Consider the following 21,650-nt stretch of genomic DNA (forward strand, 5'->3'; position numbering starts at 1 on the left):
ACCAAGAACACAATCCCCACAGTCACGAATGGAGGTGAAGGCATTATACCTTGGGCCTGTTACTCTGTCAAGGGTACAGGATGACTGCACCACATCGAGGGAACAGTGAATGGGGCCGCCTACAAAAAATATACTTAAACTATAATTTTAGACTGATGGTTTTTTGTATGTGACCAAAATCATGAAATATGCACGGGATGAAATATGTATTTCCCTCACTGTACCTATACTACTTGTTAGCAGGTAGTTGTATGATTCTTTATCAAGCCAGAACTTTATGGTTGATTTTTTAAATAGCTGTTCAGTCCATATGAACAGTAATGACTGCAGTGTTGTGTCCTTAAATGGTGATGTAAATTCATAGGCTTGAAAAAATTACAATCAGGCCACATTTTGAACGGAACTGAAAAAAAGGATTTGGGGTAATTTAATATTTCCCCATTTATGCTGTAGATATGTCAAAGACAATACTTTTACTGTCACTTTACTTCAGTCAGTCAGAGAAGCTTTTCTGAGATCAAGTAAAGTGCGTAATCTGTCATGTTTGTGAAAACGGTTCCTGGTGCTGACTATTTTTCACATCAGTGTTTGTTTTTTTTAAGGTGTTGGGCAGTTTACTACATATGTGATAAAGTAGTAGGAAGGTTCTAGTGTCTCTGGAAGGAACTGTGTGAAAATAGATAAATGTCCTAGGGTGTCGGTTGGATCTAAAGACTACAAGTTTGAAAATTGTAAAAAAAAACAAACTGCTGGTATAGAGTTAGAAGACGCAGCAGACCTCTGTACCCTTCCAGTTATCTTTGCAGAAGCCTAAAGGATTCAAAATACATTAGTTGCCACTAGCACAACTGAACTGAATTTCAGACCATCTTTTTATTCCTTACTGGAGGAGTCCAACTCGTATCACTGTGTTCACTGAAGTCCACACACAGCGAAGTGGGTGCAGTTTGTTGACAGCAAAGTGAGCCAACTTGCTTACTGGAAGTCTGGGCAGGGCTGTGGTTTGGAGCTCTGCTGCCAACCAACACCCTCTTTCTATGTGGGCTTCTCACTCTTCTTAAACCGTGAGACATGTAAATGTGATGTTGAAATTATTTGGGTGATATAAATTTTGTGTATCTACACAAGATGGTTACATCTTTGCCACAGCACCATGCATCATCTCACTGTTGAACACTGTACCTGTAAACCCTAACCCAGTATTTAGAGGATGGCTGTTCGTCTCCCTGATTTCATCTCTGGGGAGGAAGAATCTGGTACATACACTTTTAGGTAATTCTGACTTTTAAGGCCCTGCATTTGGAACAGTAATATTTATTATATTATATTTTTTATACTTTGTTGATGCCAAGTAACCTCGTACATTTAAAAAATAAATGTTTTAATAGCCACACTATTAAAACATAGTGTTGTGTTGAAATAATTAAGTATTTTTCCCTGATTTAAAGTAAAAATATGCCTTTATATATTTAACACAGCAACCATTATAAAAAAAACACAATTGAATTTGAGCTTCTGCTTCTGTTAAAATAGATTCTATTTTGAAAACTTCATGTCAGTGAAGGTATTGACAGATAATATTCCCTAGGTCATTCTGAGGTTGGGTCACACTAGCGAAGAGTTTCTAAAGAGTTCAAATTTGGTAAACTTTGTGTGACAATAAAATATGTTATTTAAAATCAGATAGATGAGCTTTTGTTACTTTAAAGAAAAAATACTGTTCTGTATAAATGATCATCCATCCATCCATTCTCTATACACCGCTTTATCCTCACTAGGGTGGCGGGGGGTGCTGGAGCCTATCCCAGCTGACGCGGGCGAAGGCAGGGGATACCCTGGATAGGTCGCCAGTCTGTCGCAGGGCTCCATATATAGAAAGATGTGATGTGTTAATCACACTGACAGAAAATGCATTGATATTGATACTTTTAACCAATGCACAGGTATTAATATTTTTTAATGCTTCACCTTAAAATTGTTTTTCTTTTGTATGACTATGTAATTGCTGCATCATGAGATCAGCTGTTTTTTCGGCTCATTTGATCAGCTGCAGTTAGTGCCACAGCTTCAGATAATGATAGTGGCAGAGTCTGATGAGGTTAAGTATAGAAATTTCCCAAGACCCAAGGCTCCCAAAATATGGAAAAATGATCACAGAACATAAGCTGGTTTGTAAAGTGAGCAGAATTACTGTGGCCTATAACTGCAGCATAGCACAATGCATGAGCACCTGAAGAAAAGTGCGCAGGTAATCTTTAATACAGAGACAAATTCAATCTGTCTCTTCTCTCCTGCTCTCTGTGCTTAGTGTATTTTAATACAGATTCCCATATGCCCAAAGCTGTTCTCAGATGAGGAAATGTGTGTGAAGTAGTGACTGAAACATGAGCCATGAAACTACATGTTTACCAGCAGCTCCTTCAGAGCTACTGCTCTGCACCACTAAAACAATAATTTCTTTTTCAGAATGGTCGAGAGATTATTTCACTGAAAAAATGACACTCCATTCCTATGGCACCGTCTTCTGGACAAATATTTTACTAAACATGATAATGTGCTTAACTATCAGCTCTGTTCTAATGGTAACATCACTGCTAGCTTGATGTATCTGTGTCTGCAGATCCCTCCTGTTGCCACCATGCTGCTGAGTTCTCGCCTTGCAAAGAAGCTTGTGACCAGGTATGTACACACACACACACACACACACACACACACACACACACACACACACACACACACACACACACACACACACACACACGCTCAAGTGCTCAGAAACAAGCCCACTCCTCAGCCCATTATAGTCAGCCCGTTAACAGAGGTTTTTGAAGGGGAGTTGTGGAAAAAAATAATTCTCTGTTGGTTCTTTGAAGTGCAGAATAAAAGTTTTGTCTCACCCCTTTTCAGTTGAGAGCAGGTGACACTCTCTTTCTCTCCCTCTGTATCTGTCTGAAGCCCTCATGTCCTGCTTCATGGTGAAAGGGACATAAAGGAAATGTGAAAGAGGCTGTTCTTTTGAAGAAGCAAACAGGATGACAGTTCAAACCTTATTGCTGGGGGGTATTCACCATTTTGTTGGACAACTAAGGATAAAAACAGAACAGAAAAATATTTAAATTGAAAGATGAAAATGAACACAAGCAATGGAATATTGGGAAGAACATTTTCAAAGAAAGACAAATGAAATGAAGTGATAAAAGGCGGGAAAGGAAGGATGATAGCTTTTTAGAAGTATAATGGGTTTGAAATATCCTTTGGAGAGTGTGGTTAAAGTTTTGTGTGTGGGTGGTTGCATTTGTTGGTGTCAGGGTGTAGGGGCTTGATGTTAGGCACACATAATCACCAAGACCATTTTAGCTCTAATGGAAGCTGCCATGTGCTTGGTTACACCCAGAAAATTAGCAGTTCTGGTAGTTTTATGTGAAGAAACTTAAAGTTGAATGAACGGCAAAGCTGATCTGGATTAAGAAGCCTTTGAAATTGTACAAGCAGTGGACCAACACAATTTGAGACTGTCAAGCTTTTGATTTGTTTGTAGATAAATTTGCTTAAATAGTTCTGGAGCATTAGCCCTGCTGTGGTTAAATGCAGTGCGATGGAAAAACCTTTAAACCTGGGGAAATTCTTAGACATTGGCTCCTAGGAAATCAAGGTTCCTTGAAGTTTTGATGAAAACTTCTTTAGTAGCATCATTTCTGTCTTTACATATAGGTTAGTTCTGGTGTATTCCTTCAAATACAACACTTGCATTTTTCTTTGCTTTATGTATTTCATTGGTCCCCCCACCCCACCCCACCCCCCACCATTGGCCTACAAATTGTGTTGTAGTGATGTCACTTTATTCCTGGATGTTTGTGAATAAGCTGTTGAGTAAAATGTAAAAATAAAAATGATTATAGGAACTTTAATATAGAGACAATGTATTTTAAAGATTTTTGATAGCCAAGAAGTCTGTAGTATTTCATTCCATCTGAACTAGACTGAATGGATTGAATTGAATTCTGTAGATTCACATATCTTCATGCTTCATAATCTGTAATTGGCTGTTTTTGACTTTGCTTGGAATGAAAACCTGCCAGCTGTCAGACCCTGACAGCACACAACTGGAAACTACTGCTGCACTGAACCATTTTTCTTGGGTGTGGAGTGTTTAATGAGCCTGGTTCTACCTCGATTGGAGATTGAGCCCATCAGTCTGAAAGCCCACCCTTTTCACCTTTCATAAAGACTGTAAGTCTTATAAATGGTCACCTTGGCCCGTCATTTTTTATATTTTCTTTTGTAATATCAATAACATTTTCTTCATTTGGATTCTCTGCCAAAAAATTGCTTTCGTTTCATTTGTTGGTGTGTTTCTGTCAGTTCAGCAGGGATGGAATTGGTAAAGGAATTGATGTCTGAAGTGGACAGCCAGCCTGTGTTACATTCTTCTGATTCAGTTAGCTCCAACAACAAAGCACTCCGAGAACACCTGATTACAACCACATTATGAACACCTACTGCATGGCCTGAAAGAAATTAGTAAGCTGGGAATGATAATTGATGTACAAACAAATCTAAATGTGACATATGCTAACATGAAACATTCTCAGTTGTCCTTTCTACCCAAGCAAAAGATATGGAGAAGCATATGTAAAGCAGTGGGGGGACTCTTGAATCTGAAAAAAATGTAACTATCAGCATTAGAAATAGGGTAAATATGTAATGTTTACCAGAACAACCAGTGCAGTGTACGACAAAGAGGATATCAGGTGAGTGTTACAAAAGAAAATAGAAAGTATGCAGTACTGAAATCTGTTGGAACCAGCATTTACTAAATTTTAGGAGCCTTTTGGGGGCAACAGAAACAACCTCATATCATTGTTGGAGCAAACATATTTCCAGGCTGTTTTGCATATCCAGAAGATGCAATGCAACCTTAGGATTCTTTTATGTTTCATTTGCTTTGAATGCAAGTTCATTATGCCCCTCTTCTTTTAGCTCAGCTCTTTGCCCTTCATTAATTCTTGAATATCTGTGTTTATGTTTTAAATGTGTATCCTCTGTTGTGCAGCTAGTCTCTATTTTTCTGCTCATGTTGGTAAGTAGGTAATGTACAGTGGGTTGATCATATCCTTTCCATTAAAAACAACAACCTGCTGCTATTGGTAACTAGGTTGATAAAAGTTGAAACAAAATATTAAAAACAAAACTATGAGCTAAAAGAGGCTAAAAAGCTCTTTGATGCTGAGGGGAACTGTAGAGTTGATATTTCCCTATAGAAGCAGTTGTGTGATCTAATACGACTGCTTATAGTTACTTTGATATTTTTTAATAAACTGCAAACAGATGTTCGAAACTTAAATCTACACACTTGCGTTTTCAGAGTTAATCATGACCTGCAGCATGTAAAGTTTGGCTCTGTGGGTCAGAGAAACCCCCCATTACCTACCCTATGAGCACAGGTCTAAATTATTGTGTTGTGTCCCTACAGCAGGCAAATATTTCTATTAAAAAAATTGATAGAGGTGAGTTTCAGTGTGGATGAAAAGAAATGATCCACAAAAACAACGAGTCCTCCCAGCAATCTGACTGTGTGAAGCTGTAAATCTCACTCAGTTGGTTTCATGACTTCACACTTCAGTCAGACACTGCTGGCAGTGGCTGCATTCTCCCAGGCTCTCACCATGTATGTTCACACAGCACTTGGCTGAGTGTGTTTGTGGATGCTCACCGCAAACTTGGCCATCTTGTTGATGTCTAAATGAGCATATCACGAATGTGTTGGGACTGACTGTATTTTCCGTCCCTTTCCCATGGCCTGAATACACTGCTCTGTGTAGAAATCCAATGAAATGCAAGACCAAAGGTGCAACAAGTATGTTTTTATTGTCTCGTGGATCAAAAGGACATATTACATGCAGAAATCTTGATCATTACTAATGACTCAGCAATAGAGCCCTAGTAGTACATTTTTCAGTATAAATTCCTTAATATGTTCTTCAAACAACAGGACAATGATCCAAAACATAAAGCCAAATCTACAATGGAATGGTTCACAAATAAACGTATCCAGGTGTTAGAATGGCCAAGTCAAAGTCCAGACCTGAATCCAATCGAGAATCTGTGGGCAGAGCTGAAGACTGCTGTTCACAAACGCTCTCCATCCAACCTCACTGAGCTCGAGCTGTTTTGCAAGGAAGAATGGGCAAGAATTTCAGTCTCTCGATGTGCAAAACTGATAGAGACATACTCCAAGCGACTTGCAGCTGTAATTGCAGCAAAAGGTGGCGCTACAAAGTATTAATGCAAGGGGGCTGAATAATATTGCACGCCCCACTTTTCAGGTTTTTATTTGTTAAAGTTTAAAATATCCAATAAATTTCGTTCCACTTCACTATTGTGTCCCACTTGTTGTTGATTCTTGACAAAAAAATTAAAATTTTATATCTTTATGTTTGAAGCCTGAAATGTGGCAAAAGGTTGAAAAGTTCAAGGGGGCCGAATACTTTCGCAAGGCACTGTATATAGTTGCTAGGAAACTCAAAAATATGTAGAAGAACATATCGAGTAAAGTGAGGGCAATACAGAGTCGGCTGATGGAAATGGGCAGCTGGAAGCAGTGGACTGGAAGCAGGTCAGCAGCAGCATCCCACAGTGGACATGATGGAGACTAGGCCAGTTGGTGGACCTGAAGCATCCAACTCTGGGACCAGGGACACTCGGAGAAAGAACATAGGCAGAAACAGAGTTAGTGCAGTGCAATAGCAGTGTATATATTCAATATAAAGGTAGATAGAGAATATAGAGAAGGGCTCAGTGCATCAGGAGAGTTCCCCCAGCAGCCTAGGCCTATAGCAGCATAACTAGGGGCAAAACTAAGGGACGTCCAAGAGGAAGCCAGATGTGCCAATGAAGCCTCCAGCTGACCCTCTCAGGATCACCCGAGTCAGCCCTAAATATAAGCCTTGTTAAAAAGGAAGGTTTTAAGCCTGGACTTAAAAATAGAGAGGGTGTCTGCCTCCCGAACACCAAACTGGGAGCTGGTTCCACAGGAGAGGAGCTGATAACTGAAGGCTCTGCCTCCCATTCTACTTTTAGAAATCCCAGGAACAAGTAAGCCTGCAGTCTGAGAGCGAAGAGTTCTGCTGGAATAATATGGTACTATCAGGTCTTCAAGATATGATGGAGATTGAATGTTAAGAGCTTTATATGTTAGAAGAAGGATTTTGAATTCTATTCCAGCTTTCACAGGAAGCCAATGAAGAGAAACCAGTATAGGAGAAATATGATCTGTCTTGCTGACTCTCGTCAGTACTCTGGCTGCAATATTTTGGATCAACTGAAGATGTCTGAGAGATCTATTTGGACGACCTGATAATAAGGAATTACAATAGTCCAGCCAGGAAGTAACAAATGCATGGACTAGTTTTTCTACATCACTCTGAGACAGGATGTTCATGATTTTTACAATATTTCTCAAGTGGAAAAATTACTAGAGAGAGATTAATTAGATCCAATATTGAGGAATTAATTAAAGGTAAAGCCTCCTTGAACAGTCTAGTTGGGATAGGATCTAAAAGACACGTCGATAGTTTGGATGTAGAAACTGTTGAAATTAGTTCAGAGAGATGTATAGGAGTGAAAGATTCGTACAGGTCTTACAGCCAATTCTAAAGCATTTGTAGGAAGGAGCAGATTATTTTTTTCTCTAATCATAACAATTTTATCTGTAAAGAAGCTCACAAAGTCATTACTGCTCAGTGCTAAAGGAATACAAGGTTCAACAGAGCTCTGACTCTTTGTCAGCCTGGCTACAGTGCTGAAGAGAAACCTGGGTTGTTCTTGTTTTCCTCTATTAAAGATGAATAATATGCTGTCCTGCCATTACGAAGAGCTTTTTTTTATACATTACTAGGCTACTTTTCCAAGCTACATAAACTTCTACTAAATTAGTGGAATACCACATCCTTTCCAGCTTTCGGGATGCCTGCTTCAAAGTCCGGAGCTGGGAATTATACCACGGAGCAGGCCCTCTCTGAGATAGAACTTTCCTTTTTACAGGTGCAACACTATCAAGTGTTGTACGTAATGAGGCTGAAGCCTTATTAACAAAATAATCCAGTTCTGTGGGGGTAAAATTATACTATTTGCCTTCTATTGTATCAGTAAATGGTGCTGAATTAAATAAAGAGGGTATTAATTCCTTATATTTCGTTACCAAATTGTCAGACAGGCATCTACTGTAATGATATTTATTCTTAACTCCTATACAGTCTATTGTTGTAAATTGAAATGTTATCATAAAATGGTCAGAAAGAAGAGGGTTCTGGGGAAATACTGTTAACTGTTGGGTCTCTATGCCATAAGTGATAACGAGGTCAAGGGTGTGATTAAAACTGAGTTGGTCTATTTACATGTTGATAAGAACCAATTGAGTCTGATATTGAATTAAGAGCTGTCGTAAGGCTGTCACTGTCAACATCAACATGGATGTTAAAGTCACCCACAATAATGACTTTATCTGAGTTGAGCACTCAATCAGATAAAAAGTCTGAGAATTGAGATAAAAACTCAGTAGGGAGCAGGAGGACGATACACAACAACAAATAAAACTGGTTTCTGAGCTTTCAAATCTGGATGAGAGAGACTGAGAGTAGACTTTCAAATTAACTGTAACTAGGTTTAGGTCTCTAGTTCGTTTTTAAGCTAGATTGCCGCCATTCCCTCTTCGGCCTGTGAATCGAGGAACATGACATTATAACTAGAAGGGGTGGATTCATTTAGACTAACATATTCTTCCTGCTGCAACCAGATTTCAGTCAAACATAACAAATCAATCTGGTGATCAGTTATCAAATCATTTACTAACAGAGATTTAGATGAGAGAGATCTAATATTTAACAGACCATATTTAATTGTCCTGTCTCTTCACTCTGTTGAAATAGTGGTATTAATTTTTATTAGATTTTTATGGTTACTATTTCTTTTGTTTATTTTTAATTTGTTTGATTTATTGAATTTTTGTGGTCGAGGGACAGATACAGTCTCAATAAAGCTGTCTGAATTACTGGTCCCTGATAGCACAAAACACCGCCTTGTGGAGTGCAGGGCTCATTAGGTCAGAGCCTGATGGCTCGTTAAAATTCATCATATTTAGCAGAGCCCATTTCCCCCTTGTCCAACACACTGAGTGTGGCAACAGGCTGTTCATTTAAAGCCAGTTCACATGTGCTATGTGCTTTGAAAGTGGACAGCAGACATGCATTTGCTCCAAACCATAGCAGGTATATGCTGGTCTGCTATGCAAATGGTAGTGTTGCCCCTTATATCAAACACACAAAAACACATGTGACTTGATGTTTCTACAAAGGCAGACTGTGCGCTTTTTGCTGAATATAACATTTAGTTACAGTTTGGGCTGCCAATGGAAAGCATGTATAAATCCAAGCACTCCCAAGGTCGGGGAGCAACACTTGCAATGGTGAACTATGAGGATGGCGATATAACCATTTTTTTCCCCCGGCACATGTGCACTGTAAAATTTGAGCTGCACACAGACATGCACTTTGCTTGTGGTTCGATGTCATTCACAAGAATGGCACCAGGGCTAAATACAGACCTGATCAAAATCTTAAGACCAGTTGAAAATTTGCTAGTATATGCATTTTGCACATTTGGACCTTAATGAGGTTTTAAGTAGAGCTACAATATGCAAAAGCAAGAAGGGGGAGTGAGACAAAAACATTTGGAATGTAATTAAAAAAAATGAAAGGTTGTTTATCACCTGATCAAAAGTTTAATACCACAGGCTATAAAAGCCAAAATCTGCTCAAAATTCTCATTTTCTGTCTCCTGATGGCTCAAGCTAAGAAGCTTTCTGTTCTTGAACGTGGTCGGATTGTCGAGCTGCATAAGCAAGGCCTCTCGCAGCGTGCCATTGCTGCTGAGGTTGGACGCAGTAAGACCATCCATCCATCCATCCATTCTCTATACACCGCTTTATCCTCACTGGGGTCGCAGGGGGGTGCTGGAGCCTATCCTAGCTGACTCGGGCAAAGGCAGGGGACACCCTGGACAGGTCGCCAGTCTGTCGCAGGGCTACATATACGTCTGTATATGGGGCTACATATACGTCTGTATATGTAGCCCTGCGACAGACCGGCGACCTGTCCAGGGTGTCCCCTGCCTTTGCCCGAGTCAGCTAGGATAGGCTCCAGCACCCCCCCCGCGACCCCAGTGAGGATAAAGCGGTGTATAGAGAATGGATGGATGGATGGATGGTCTTACTGCGTCCAACCTCAGCAGCAATGGCACGCTGCGAGAGGCCTTGCTTATGCAGCTCGACAATCCGACCACTCACATTCACACACACACTCACATTCACACCTACGGGCAATTTAGAGTAATCAATTAACCTCAGCATATTTTTGGACTGTGGTAGGAAGCCAGAGTACCCAGAGAAAACCCACACATGTACAGGCAGAACATGCAAACTCCATGCAGAAAGATCCCAGGCCGGGACGTGAACCGGGGATCTTCTTGCTGCAAGACGAAAGTGCTTACCACTACGCCATTGTGCAGCCCCACGCAATAAGACAGTCATTGTAAATTTTTTGAAAGATCCTGCGCATTATGGAACAAAAAAGTCAAGTGGTAGACCCAAAAAAATTACACCTGCGCTGAGCCGGAGGATCCAATTGGCTGTCTGCCAAGACACAGGGTGGAGCTACTCATTACTGAGTCCCACTGAGAATTTTTTTTTTTTCTGGTTTGGAGAGTTTTTTGTAATTTTTTTGAGCAATGGTCTTAAACTTTTGATCATCGGATAAACAGCCTATTTCAATTTACTTGTTGTTTTCAATAAATTACTTTTTCAAAATGCTTTTTGTCACACTCCCCCTTCTTGCTTTTGCATATTGTAGCTCTACTTAAAACCTCATTAAGATCCAAATGTGCAAAAGGTAAATTCTAGCAATTTTTCAACTGGTCTTAAGATTTTGATCAGGTCTGTATGATGGTTCTTACTCAAGTCACTTTGTCTATGGAAGAAATTAGGATACTAACAATATAACCTCTGTTTTTACAGGAGAAAGTGGGATTAATTAACCTTTTTGTCTCTTATTATTTTTGATGCAATATCCCATTCTCCGCTCCTTTGATGGTACATAGACTAGCCACTGAAAGTTTTCTGTACTTTTCTGTCATTCACTCCCCAAGAATTGGATTTGGAATGTGACAATAATTCTGGATTTTTTTTTTGTACAGCTTGCAACTATAAAGAGTGAGTCACGTCTGAAGCATCTCCTCCAGAGGTTACCTGGTTACTGTCCAGAGTCTATGGTGAGTCAATTTTCCATATGGCAATGAAACATGCTGTACATTCACAGACAACATCCCCTGAACATGGGACTTTAAGAAATTGAGATCTAACCTTGAGTAACCACTTAACTTGCCCATCAGTTAACTGGTGGCACAGTCTACAAGGAATCTTCATAAGGTATTCCCCCTAAGGGACTTTTGGGGGTATAAATTATCTTAATTTAGATGCTTATTTCTTTGTTGGAAATCCAGGTATTGGAACTCAAAAGTTTCTTGTTTCCTGGAAGAGTTCCCATGGTGGAAATACACATGTAATTAGGTGAATGTAAATTGGAGATATGATAAATTGTGCTCTTGGTTTTTGGCGTAAAGCCCTAAGTTTGTCCTCTGATTGCATAAAACTAAGGTAAGACACCTTAATTACTTTAACCTCTGTATGGTATAGGCACATCTCATTCAAACATGTTTTCCTTTTCACCAACTATCAAAGCTGAGCAGTGTTCTGCATACCTGTGACAGAGAAACCAGTTTATTTTTGGTAAAAAAGCTGTAAGTTTTAAAGACTTATCTAAGTGGAGCAACTATTTATGACAGTGAAAGAAGTTGAAAGCACAAGATCCACTTACTGGCTCATTCCAGAGCTTTTAGCTGTATCACACAATCTTAATGTGAGCAACATTGAAAAGAAGTGATGCAATGCGTCGATAAAAGAGCTAGTGACAACCCCTCAAGTTCAGGCAACACCTTTGGGACAAGCTAGTGAGTGGATCCTTGAGTGGAACTGACTTTGTGTAACTGCCATTTGAAACAACTTGAAATTAATCTTGAAACTCACGTGTTAGGTGTTTTTGACATCAGCTAGCCAGATAATTTCAATTCAACAACTTCATCCTGCAAGTAATAATCCTTGTCATAAAGACCAAACTACAAATGTAAAAAAAATAAAAGTTTTTGTTGCAGTGTTGTAAAGCCTTGTTAAAATGCAAGATTGTGTCTTATTCATTGACCAGGTAACAACTACTCCTTCAAACATACCTTTCACTATGTATCACACTGAAACATAATTGCCATTCATATAGCTAGAACTAGTATCAAAGACAAAGAAACCCTGACATGCTTACATGTTTTTCTTTATATTTCTGTCCTGTAGTGTTAGCTGGGTATTCACATAGACTGTATAATAAAGATGGACGTAGTGCCTGGCTCCAAAAATGGAGTCTACCTGGAAGTGTCAAAAACATGCAATACTGTCCGCCAGGGGCTGGCTCCAAAAACCTCTGGCTCCATAGACTCCAATTCTACACAGGAAAAACTGAAATTCAATGGATTGCTTTTCTACGGCTCAGGATATTTTTCCGTTAGTTTTCATGGTCAAAATGAGAGATCAGGTGCCTGATCTTAAAATAAATCAACATTGAATTTTTTATAGAGCGCTAAAGTTTTGCGAAGTCAGGGGGCATGGCTGCTTGGTTGACAGTCTAGTCTGGAATAATTGACAGATCCTGTGGATGAAGCAGCCTTGACGCTTGTTCACCGTAAACTCTGTTCTCTTTGTTTGGATTAATTCTGATATAATAACTGTTAGTTTACTTATCGATGGAGCAGCAGAACATTTTCCACCGACAGTTTTTCTGCCCGTTGGCTTGTTTTAACCAGTGTTCTACCTTTGGCTGATTCTACCAGCAGACACTGAAAAGACTGATAGTTCGGTAAGTAAATGTTTATTTTTTCATTCATGACAGCTTTAATGCACTTTTTATGCAGCTTTAGTGCCAGATATAATGTGTGCCATGCACTCCAGATGTTGATGGTGATTATTTTTGTGTGTTGACCAGAGAAGAGAGTTAGCATCCAGTAAATATTAGCTTTAATGTGAATTAGCAATGCTAACTGAGCTGGCTGCTTAATTGTAGCCTGATTAAAGTTAATGTAGTAGCACTAAGTTAACGATGTTTGTGTTGTATTTCATGTAAACAGCTGAAGTGTGTTGTCAGTAGCCCTCAATTTCTGCTGAGTCTGATGTTAAACTGGACAAATCAGAAAATCTACTCTCTATTCGTTGATGTGCTGCTGTACAGCCAGACGTTTAAAGACTGATTCATATGTTGTAGTACTTCATACTTGGTGTAGATTTGAAAAATAAACTCCCAGGACATATACAAAATAATGATTAATACTACAGTTATTACATTGATATTAAATTGAAGCACAGATAAGATGAAGAATAAAAGTGAAAGTGATTACAGGTCTTTCTGTTTTTTAGTGCTTGTAAAACTAGATGACATAGGAAATCTCTCCAGGGATGCTTTAAAATGAACCTCTGGTGTTGATGCTGATACTTCACGTCTGTCTTCATCTCAGGTATCTCATATTCACTGTGAAGATCTTCTGAGTGAAGCCAGTAGAAGGAAAACCTCGTCTGGTTGTGAAGAAGGAGACTGAATGGACGACATCTTCCATGAACCACTTCCTGTTTAGCTTTCACTTACAGAAGGACAGACCAACTCATCCATCCATCTGCTTATCCGGGGCCGGATCACAGAGACAGCAGGCGAAACAGGTCGTTCCAGACGTCCCTCCCCCAAGCTCTTTAATGGGGGATCCCGAAGCATACATATATATATATATATATATATATACACACACATATATATGGCTTATTCACCCATGCCATGATCATTATGAAAGAGCAATGGCACACTCATCATATTTAGCATCTAGCACATAAGACTGGACAGTGTACAAAAGGCCAGTATGCTCCAGTGAAGCTTTGTTATTATTTCATCCTTCCTGCTGTGAAGGGAAAGCAGGAATCAGGTCTCAGGTCCCTGCAAAGATGTCAGAAAATAAGTTGCAGCTTTTTCAGTATCACGTCTCGGCTGCCATGATGTTTAAAGTGAGACAAAAATTCAATTCAGTTCAAAACCCTTAATTTTTCTCATGTGGCAATTTAAAAAACACTACCGGGTCTAGTCTATAGTAAGACTTCCATTGTGTCTTAAATAGAAAAATGAGTAAGGAGCTTCATGAAAACACTTTAAATTGTTGTCAAACGGAAAAATGTGTGAAAGGGAATTATGGCATTGGTAGATGGCCTTCTTGAACACAGTGGTGTTTATACTTTCATCAGCTTGTATGTACCAGGCGTAAACTAACCATGACGTCACCTGTTGGTTTCAACGCCGAGAAAATGAAGTCCGGATTTTGCTACTTCCTAGTCGCCGTTTTGGATTTTTTGGAGCCAATGACGTAAAAAGCGTCATCAAACAGACTGGACCAGAGAGCAACTAGGGGCAGGATTGGCTGAGGACTCTCTTATCCCGGCCACATTTTACCGCAGAGGCTTCTGTTGCTGTCTATCAAGTATAGCTACGCCCCCTGGCTCCGCCAACTTTAACGATTTATTTAACATTCAGTATTGATTTATTTTAAGATCGGCCACCTGATCTCTCATTTTGACCATAAAAACTAACGGGAAAAAAATCCTGAGCTGTAGAACATCAGTCTATCAAATTTTATTTTTTCCAAAAATGAATTGGGGTCTATGGAGAAAAAGCTTTTTGGAGCCAACCCTAGCGGACGGCGTGATATTGCAAGTTTTTGACACTTCCGGGTTGGCTTGAATTCTGGAGCCAGATGCTACGTCCACTATATATACAGTCTATGGTATGTACACTGACCTGGGGTCCGTTTTACAAAGCAGGTTTAGTGAAAAGTTTGTTAACCCTGAAATGAGCAAAACTCAGAGTTTTCCATTTCACAGTGGGAGGTAACTCAAATCAGAGAAAGAGGGGTAACTCCAGCCTGTTTCACAAAGAAAGGTAACCTAAGCTCTCAGTTACCATAGTAACAGACTCTATGAACCTAACCTGGCCGGGACGAGGTTTTTCTCAGTAAACCTCGAGTTTCTCTCTGTCTCCGCCCCATGAAATGTAGCTATCTGTGGCTATCTGATTTCCTCATTCATTCATTCGGTCAGCAGGCGCGTTTTGGCGTAGCCTAGTTCTGTCGTCTGTCAAAATGGCATGTCCTTTCATTAATGATCCAGTGGATGAAGGAGCAGCATTTACTGCACAGAGAATTAAATATTCATCGGGAGATGTTATCAGATCGCGCATAGATGTTCTTGCATTTCTGGACAATTATCTTTTTGAGCGGTACCGTTTCACATCACAGTCCATAATCTACATACACAACCTAATCCGTCTTTACATTTGTATCATCACCAACCGCAGTCATGCTCACTCATCCTATCAGATATTGTGTGTTGTGGAGTTTGGAAGTTTTTTATATAATGTCAGAGATGCAGTGCGCTTCAGTAAGGCAACTGTATGCAGGGCGGTCAGAAAAGTGTGCCTGGTCCTTAAATGCCTTTCACCCATCTTTGTGGTTTTTCCTGGACATAAACCTGTCAGAGCCATCAAGGAGGAGTTCCACAGGATTACAGGTCAATGATGTAGAGATTTGTTAAATTAATTTTAAATCGTATTCTGTTAATGACATGTGCTGCAACCTCAGACTGGGATTAGTCATTTTAATCTCTTTTAGGATTTCCCAGTATGATTGGCTGCATAGATGCACACACATCCCCATCACAGCTCCCTCACATCATGAATAGGAAGTCCATTCACAGCATAAATGTGCAGGTAGACTGACTACGGTTTCTAAATGTTAAAGACTGCATCATAGTTCAACATCTCTGCACTGTCAAGATCATATGTGATGCTGCATACATAATTTCCAATGTGGAGGCCACGTGGCCTGGGTCTGTTCATGACTTGAGGATTTATCGTGCGCAATAGACTGCAACGTGGTCAGCAGCCTAAAGATTTTCACAATGTAATTCACTGGTCTCCCTCCTTTAAAATACTCTAATGTGTCCACTATACATTACAGGAGAGTTTGATGGCCTGTTGCTGGGTGACAGAGGTTACCATGCCAACCCAGGCTGATGATCCCATATCCTGACCCAGAACCAGGCCCCCAGCAGAACTTCAACCGGGCTCACTGCAGGACGAAAGCCCAGGTGGAGATGATAGGCCTGCTGAAAGCCCGTTTCCAGTGCCTACGTCACATCAGGGTGACCCCTGTGATATTACTGTGGCATATGTTGTGCTTCATAATATTGCCACTATTAGAGGAGAGCAACACCCTGCCTTACAAATTGAAGAACCAGACGATGATCCCATCTACCTGCAGCTATCCAGGACAGCAGAGCAGTCAGAGACACCACATGCAATAATCACTTTAGAGTTTAAGTCACCATCATCACCACCACAGCAAATAAAGACATGATAAACATTTCATTTGGTCTTTTTTATTTCCTACAAATAAAAGACATAGTTTAGTTCATGTTCCAATAGTTAACATTATTCTCCTGTGACCATCACCCACCTCTAACTTGTGCTCTGTTATTTCAATTTCCAGATCTGCCCTCCTAATCTGGTGGTCCAAGTATTGCATTTCTTTCTGTTTTCTGGAGTTTTTCAGTGCATTTTGTAAATCCGTTTTACTGATAACTGGGAGTACATAGAAGACATTAAATTATACAGTTGCACGTGAAGTCCACAGAATGAACCTCTGGTGTTTACTGAACATCCATCTCACTGTTTCAATCTGTGCAGTGGACATTGAGGAACCGTCCTGCTGCTGCCCAGCCATGCTCTGTTAAAAAAGATGAGAATGTGCAATACTTCAGTGTAGGCTAAACGTCACTCTGTGTTCCACCAGAATGTTCAGAAATATAAATGGGAAGAGAGCTATCAGTACATACCTCCATATGCCTTTCTGGATCCCCCTCTGTAAAGGCAGGAGACACTTTCATCCTCTTCATCCTAGATGAGTGATATGTTTTAGTATACTTAAACTAACATTTGGCAAAAACTTTGGAGTATTGCCTACTTACAGTTACAAGGTCTGTTGTGGTGTGAAGGGGCTCCACCAGACAGATAGCACCATCAGAATCAGTTGGACCAAAAGAAAAAAAAGACACAAAAGAGGAATAAATATTTGCATGAGTATGCTATGTGTACACACACACACACACACACACACACACTATAGAACGTGTGTCCACTGCTTGAAAGTCCCGTGGTGCCGCGCTTTACACCACTGCATCTGATACTTTTCATTGCACTTGGTGATGTATGATTTGGATGCAGCTGCTCGGCCATAGAATCCCATTCCATGAAGCTCTCTGCACGCTGTTCGAAAGCTAATCTGAAGGCCACGAAGTTTGAAGGTCTGTAGCGATTGACTCTGCAGAAAGTTGGCCACCTCTTGGCACTATGCGCCTCAGCATCCATCAGTTTACGTGGCCTACCACTTGGTGGCTGAGTTGCTGTCGTTCTCACACACTTCCACTTTCTTATAATATAGCTGACAGTTGACTGTGGAATATTCAGGAGTGAGTAAATGTCACGACTGGATTTGTTGCACAGGTGGCATCCTATCACAGTCCCACGCTGGAATTTACTGAGCTCCTGAGAGCGACCCATTCTTTCACAAATGTTTGTAAGAGCAGTCTTCAATGCCTAGGTGCTTGATTTTATTCACCTGTGGCCATGGAAGTGATTGGAACACCTGATTCTGATTATTTGGATGGGTGAGCGAATATTTTTGGCAATATAGTGTGTGTTTATATATTTGCCAAAATCAAAAAGTTCATTTTATTTCTCATTAATGTACACTCAGCATCCCATCGTGACAGAAAAAAACAGAAATGTAGAAATTTTTGCAAATTTATTAAAAACGAAAAACTGAATATCACATGGTCATAAGTATTCAGACCCTGTGCTCAGTATTGAGTAGAAGCACCCTTTTCAGCTAGTACAGCCATGAGTCTTCTTGGGAATGATGCAACAAGTTTTTCCACACCTGGATTTGGGGATCCTCTGCCATTCTTCCTTGCAGATCCTCTCCAGTTCTGTCAGGTTGGATGGTGAACGTTGGTGGACAGCCATTTTGAGGTCTCTCCAGAGATGCTCAATTGGGTTTAGGTCAGGGCTCTGGCTGGGCCAGTCAAGAATTGTCACAGAGTTGTTCTGAAGCCACTCCTTTGTTATTTGCTGTGTGCTTAGGGTCATTGTCCTGTTGAAAGGTGAACCTTCAGCCCAGTCTGAGGTCCTGAGCACTCTGGAAGAGGTTTTCCTCCAGGATATCTCTGTACTTGGCCGCATTCATCCTTCCTTCAATTGCAACCAGTCATCCTGTCTCTGCAGCTGAAAAACACCCCTACAACATGATGCTCCCACCACCATGTTTCACTGTAGGGATTGTATTGGGCAGGTGATGAGCAGTGCCTGGTTTTCTCCACACATACCGCTTAGAATTAACACTAAAAAGTTCAATCTTGGTCTCATCAGATCAGAGAATCTTATTTCTCATAGTCTGGGAGTCCTTCATGTGTTTTTTGACAAACTCTATGCGGGCTTTCATGTGTCTTGCACTGAGGAGAGGCTTCCATCGGGCCACTCTGCCATAAAGCCCCGACTGGTGGAGGGCTGCAGTGATAGTTGACTTTGTGGAACTTTCTCCTATCTCCCGACTGCATCTCTGGAGCTCAGCCACAGTTATCTTTGGGATCTTCTTTACCTCTCTCACCAAGGCTCTTCTCTCACCTCTTCTCCCAGGCTGGACGGCCAGGTCTAGGAAGAGTTGTGGTCATCCCAAACTTCTTCCATTTGAGGATTATGGAGGCCACTGTGCTCTTAGGAACCTTGAGTGTTGCAGAAATTCTTTTGTAACCTTGGCCAGATCTGTGCCTTGCCACAATTCTGTCTCTGAGCTCCTTGGGCAGTTCCTTCGACCTCATGATTCTCATTTGCTCTGACATGCACTGTGAGCTGTAAGGTCTTATATAGACAGGTGTGTGCCTTTCCTAATCAAGTCCAATCAGTTTAATTAAACAGCTGGACTCCAATAAGGAAGCAGAACCATCTCGAGGAGGATCAGAAGAAATGGACAGCATGTGAGTTAAATATGAATCTCGCTGCAAAGGATCTGAATACTTATGACCATGTGATATTTCAGTTTCTCTTTTTTAATACATTTTCAAAAAATTATACATTTCAGTTTTTTTCTATCAAGATGGGGTGCTGAGTGTACATTAATGAGAAATAAAATGAACTTTTTTGATTTTGGCAAATGGCTGCAATGACACAGAGAGGGAAAAATTTCAAGGGGTCTGAATACTTTCCATACCCACTGTATATAGGCATATTACATTTTATAAAAGCACTTGTGTATTGGGGGGTGGTCTCTGAGGATGAGCTCCCTCCAGGGATTATGTTGACGTCTTACCTGTTTGAACAATGTTTTTATATTTCATCTTAAGCTGCTACCAGGTGTGCTTCTCCCTCATGGGATTGCACCTAAATGAAATAACTTAATAGGCTGCCATTCAAAGAGTTTTCCCCTGTAATATTATTGTGATTGCAAAGGACTACATTTAAACTTACGCATTGACCTGGGCAACAAAGTTCTCCCATGCTGTCTCCCTCTCTTTTGCAGCTGCAGCGGTGTTGCACTTCTTTCTAAAAACGTGTTCAAACTCGCCTTATGGGCGCATTAAGATTTCCAATTCAAGTGGTGTAAAAAAACGCAGCCCTCCGCTTCCCCGTTGCCATGGTGACTTGTCGAATCGGTGCTCCATTGATACTGGCTTTTTAGAGTTGTGGTGCACGCGATTAACTCCGGGTGAAACTACTAGTTGATTAAACCAACTCAAATCTGCTCTTCTGGGACCGAAAACTCAGAGTTTCCTATCTCAAAGTAGATCAACTCAGAGTTCAGGGTTACACTCGGAGTTTGTTAAATCTGCTTTGTGAAACGGACCTCTGAACATGAGGTGCAGTTAAAATCTCCAGAAAAAGCTGTTGTTCAGCAAATGTTTCCAATGTCATGAATAAGCTTTTACAAAAAATATGAAAATGATTACAAGGAGAATAAAATAAATATGTAAAAATTCTCAATTCAGGTCAGCTACTGAATATAATCTGACTGTCAGGATTCTGCATCTGTTACTGCCTTTTGGTACCTTTTCCTGTTTTTTCCTCCTGTGTTGTCTGGTCTCTCTGTCTCCCTCTGTCTGCTGCTCCCTGCTTACTCTGCACCTGGCCCCTGATTGTTGTCACCTGATGCAATCAGCTCAGACTCATTTCACCTGGTCCTCCCCTCTGTATTTAAGCCCTGCCATTTCTCTCAGTTGTCGCTGGCTCATTGTCTCGGATACTCACCTCACTTCTGGCTCCGTTTCCCCGTTTTACCTTCCTTGGATTACTACAGTTTTTGGACATCTCTGCTTGCTTCCCTTTTGGATTACTTCTTTTGGATTCTTTAGTTGGACTCAGCTCGTTTTCACCTTGACCCTTGTTTCCTAGTGTGTGAGTATCCCTTTGTAGCCCTGCTGTTCTCCACTGCCAATTCAGTTCGTTTTCAGTTTGTGAACATTTTTGATTAATAAACCCTTTTTATTATTATACTCAGTTGCCTGTTCTGTTTGTACCTGCATTTGGGTTCACCACACTCCAGTCCCTGACACTGATACGGATTTTCATCACTTCACTGACATTTATTTTTCATTAAAGTAGTAAATTTCAGGGTATTTCTGGGCTGACAAGAATAAAACTGAGGAAATTACATGTGGAGCTAGATTCTTTAATTCTGTCATTTTAAAAAAGAATACAGAGACAAAACTAGAAATTGTGTCATATTAACCCTATTAGACACAAAGGCACTGACTCTGAGGTGACTGGAAGCCTTTTTGCTCTTGCACTTCTAAACTGCAAAATTCTTTACTGGGCTTTGCTTCATCACAAATCACATTTATGCTTTATGCAAAGACACTGTTACTCCCCGGCCTGCCTCATACATGATGCTGACGCCAGCTGAGAGGAACCTTTGTTCCCCAGCCAAAAGACACAGGCAGAGTGTTAACAGTGACGTGGATGTAATAACATAGGAACATGGAAGGGATTTTTCTTTCTACCACGGTTCTGTTTCCATGTCTTTCTGTGCTATCTGTGTCTCTCTGTCCCCTACCTGAAGGCAGAGGAGAGAAACAAACTTGTTTGTGATGATTAATACAGACCCAACAGAGGTTTCATTTGATTCATGTTTTCCTGTTTTTCAACACTGTTTTGATTTACGGAGTGGAATGTTTGTTCTCTGTAAAATTTGAAAAATGTCGCACAGGTTCTTCTCCAAGTATTTAGATCTCGTCAACATCTGAGTCGGTTGTTTAGTATGTTCTGGTGTCTCTTAGTATTGTATGACAGGCTTTTTCAAGCTAAGGAGTTACTGGATAATTAGTTTGTCTCTAGCTCCATGTGTTTCTCATCACATACCAG

The 21,650-nt window shown here is 40.4% G+C and overlaps 1 protein-coding gene across 1 annotated transcript in view; it reads left to right on the forward strand.

Annotated features, from left to right (window-relative positions):
• Positions 1-21,650, forward strand: part of reck (reversion-inducing-cysteine-rich protein with kazal motifs) — a 181,231-nt gene that overhangs the window by 40,534 nt on the left and 119,047 nt on the right. The window contains exons 2-3 of the mRNA XM_051940817.1: positions 2,621-2,679; positions 11,248-11,322. Coding sequence (XP_051796777.1) covers positions 2,621-2,679; positions 11,248-11,322 — 134 coding nt within the window. The remainder of the gene's footprint in view (positions 1-2,620; positions 2,680-11,247; positions 11,323-21,650) is intronic.

This window comes from Acanthochromis polyacanthus, chromosome 20 (assembly GCF_021347895.1).
Source record: "Acanthochromis polyacanthus isolate Apoly-LR-REF ecotype Palm Island chromosome 20, KAUST_Apoly_ChrSc, whole genome shotgun sequence".
NCBI lineage: Eukaryota > Metazoa > Chordata > Actinopteri > Pomacentridae > Acanthochromis > Acanthochromis polyacanthus.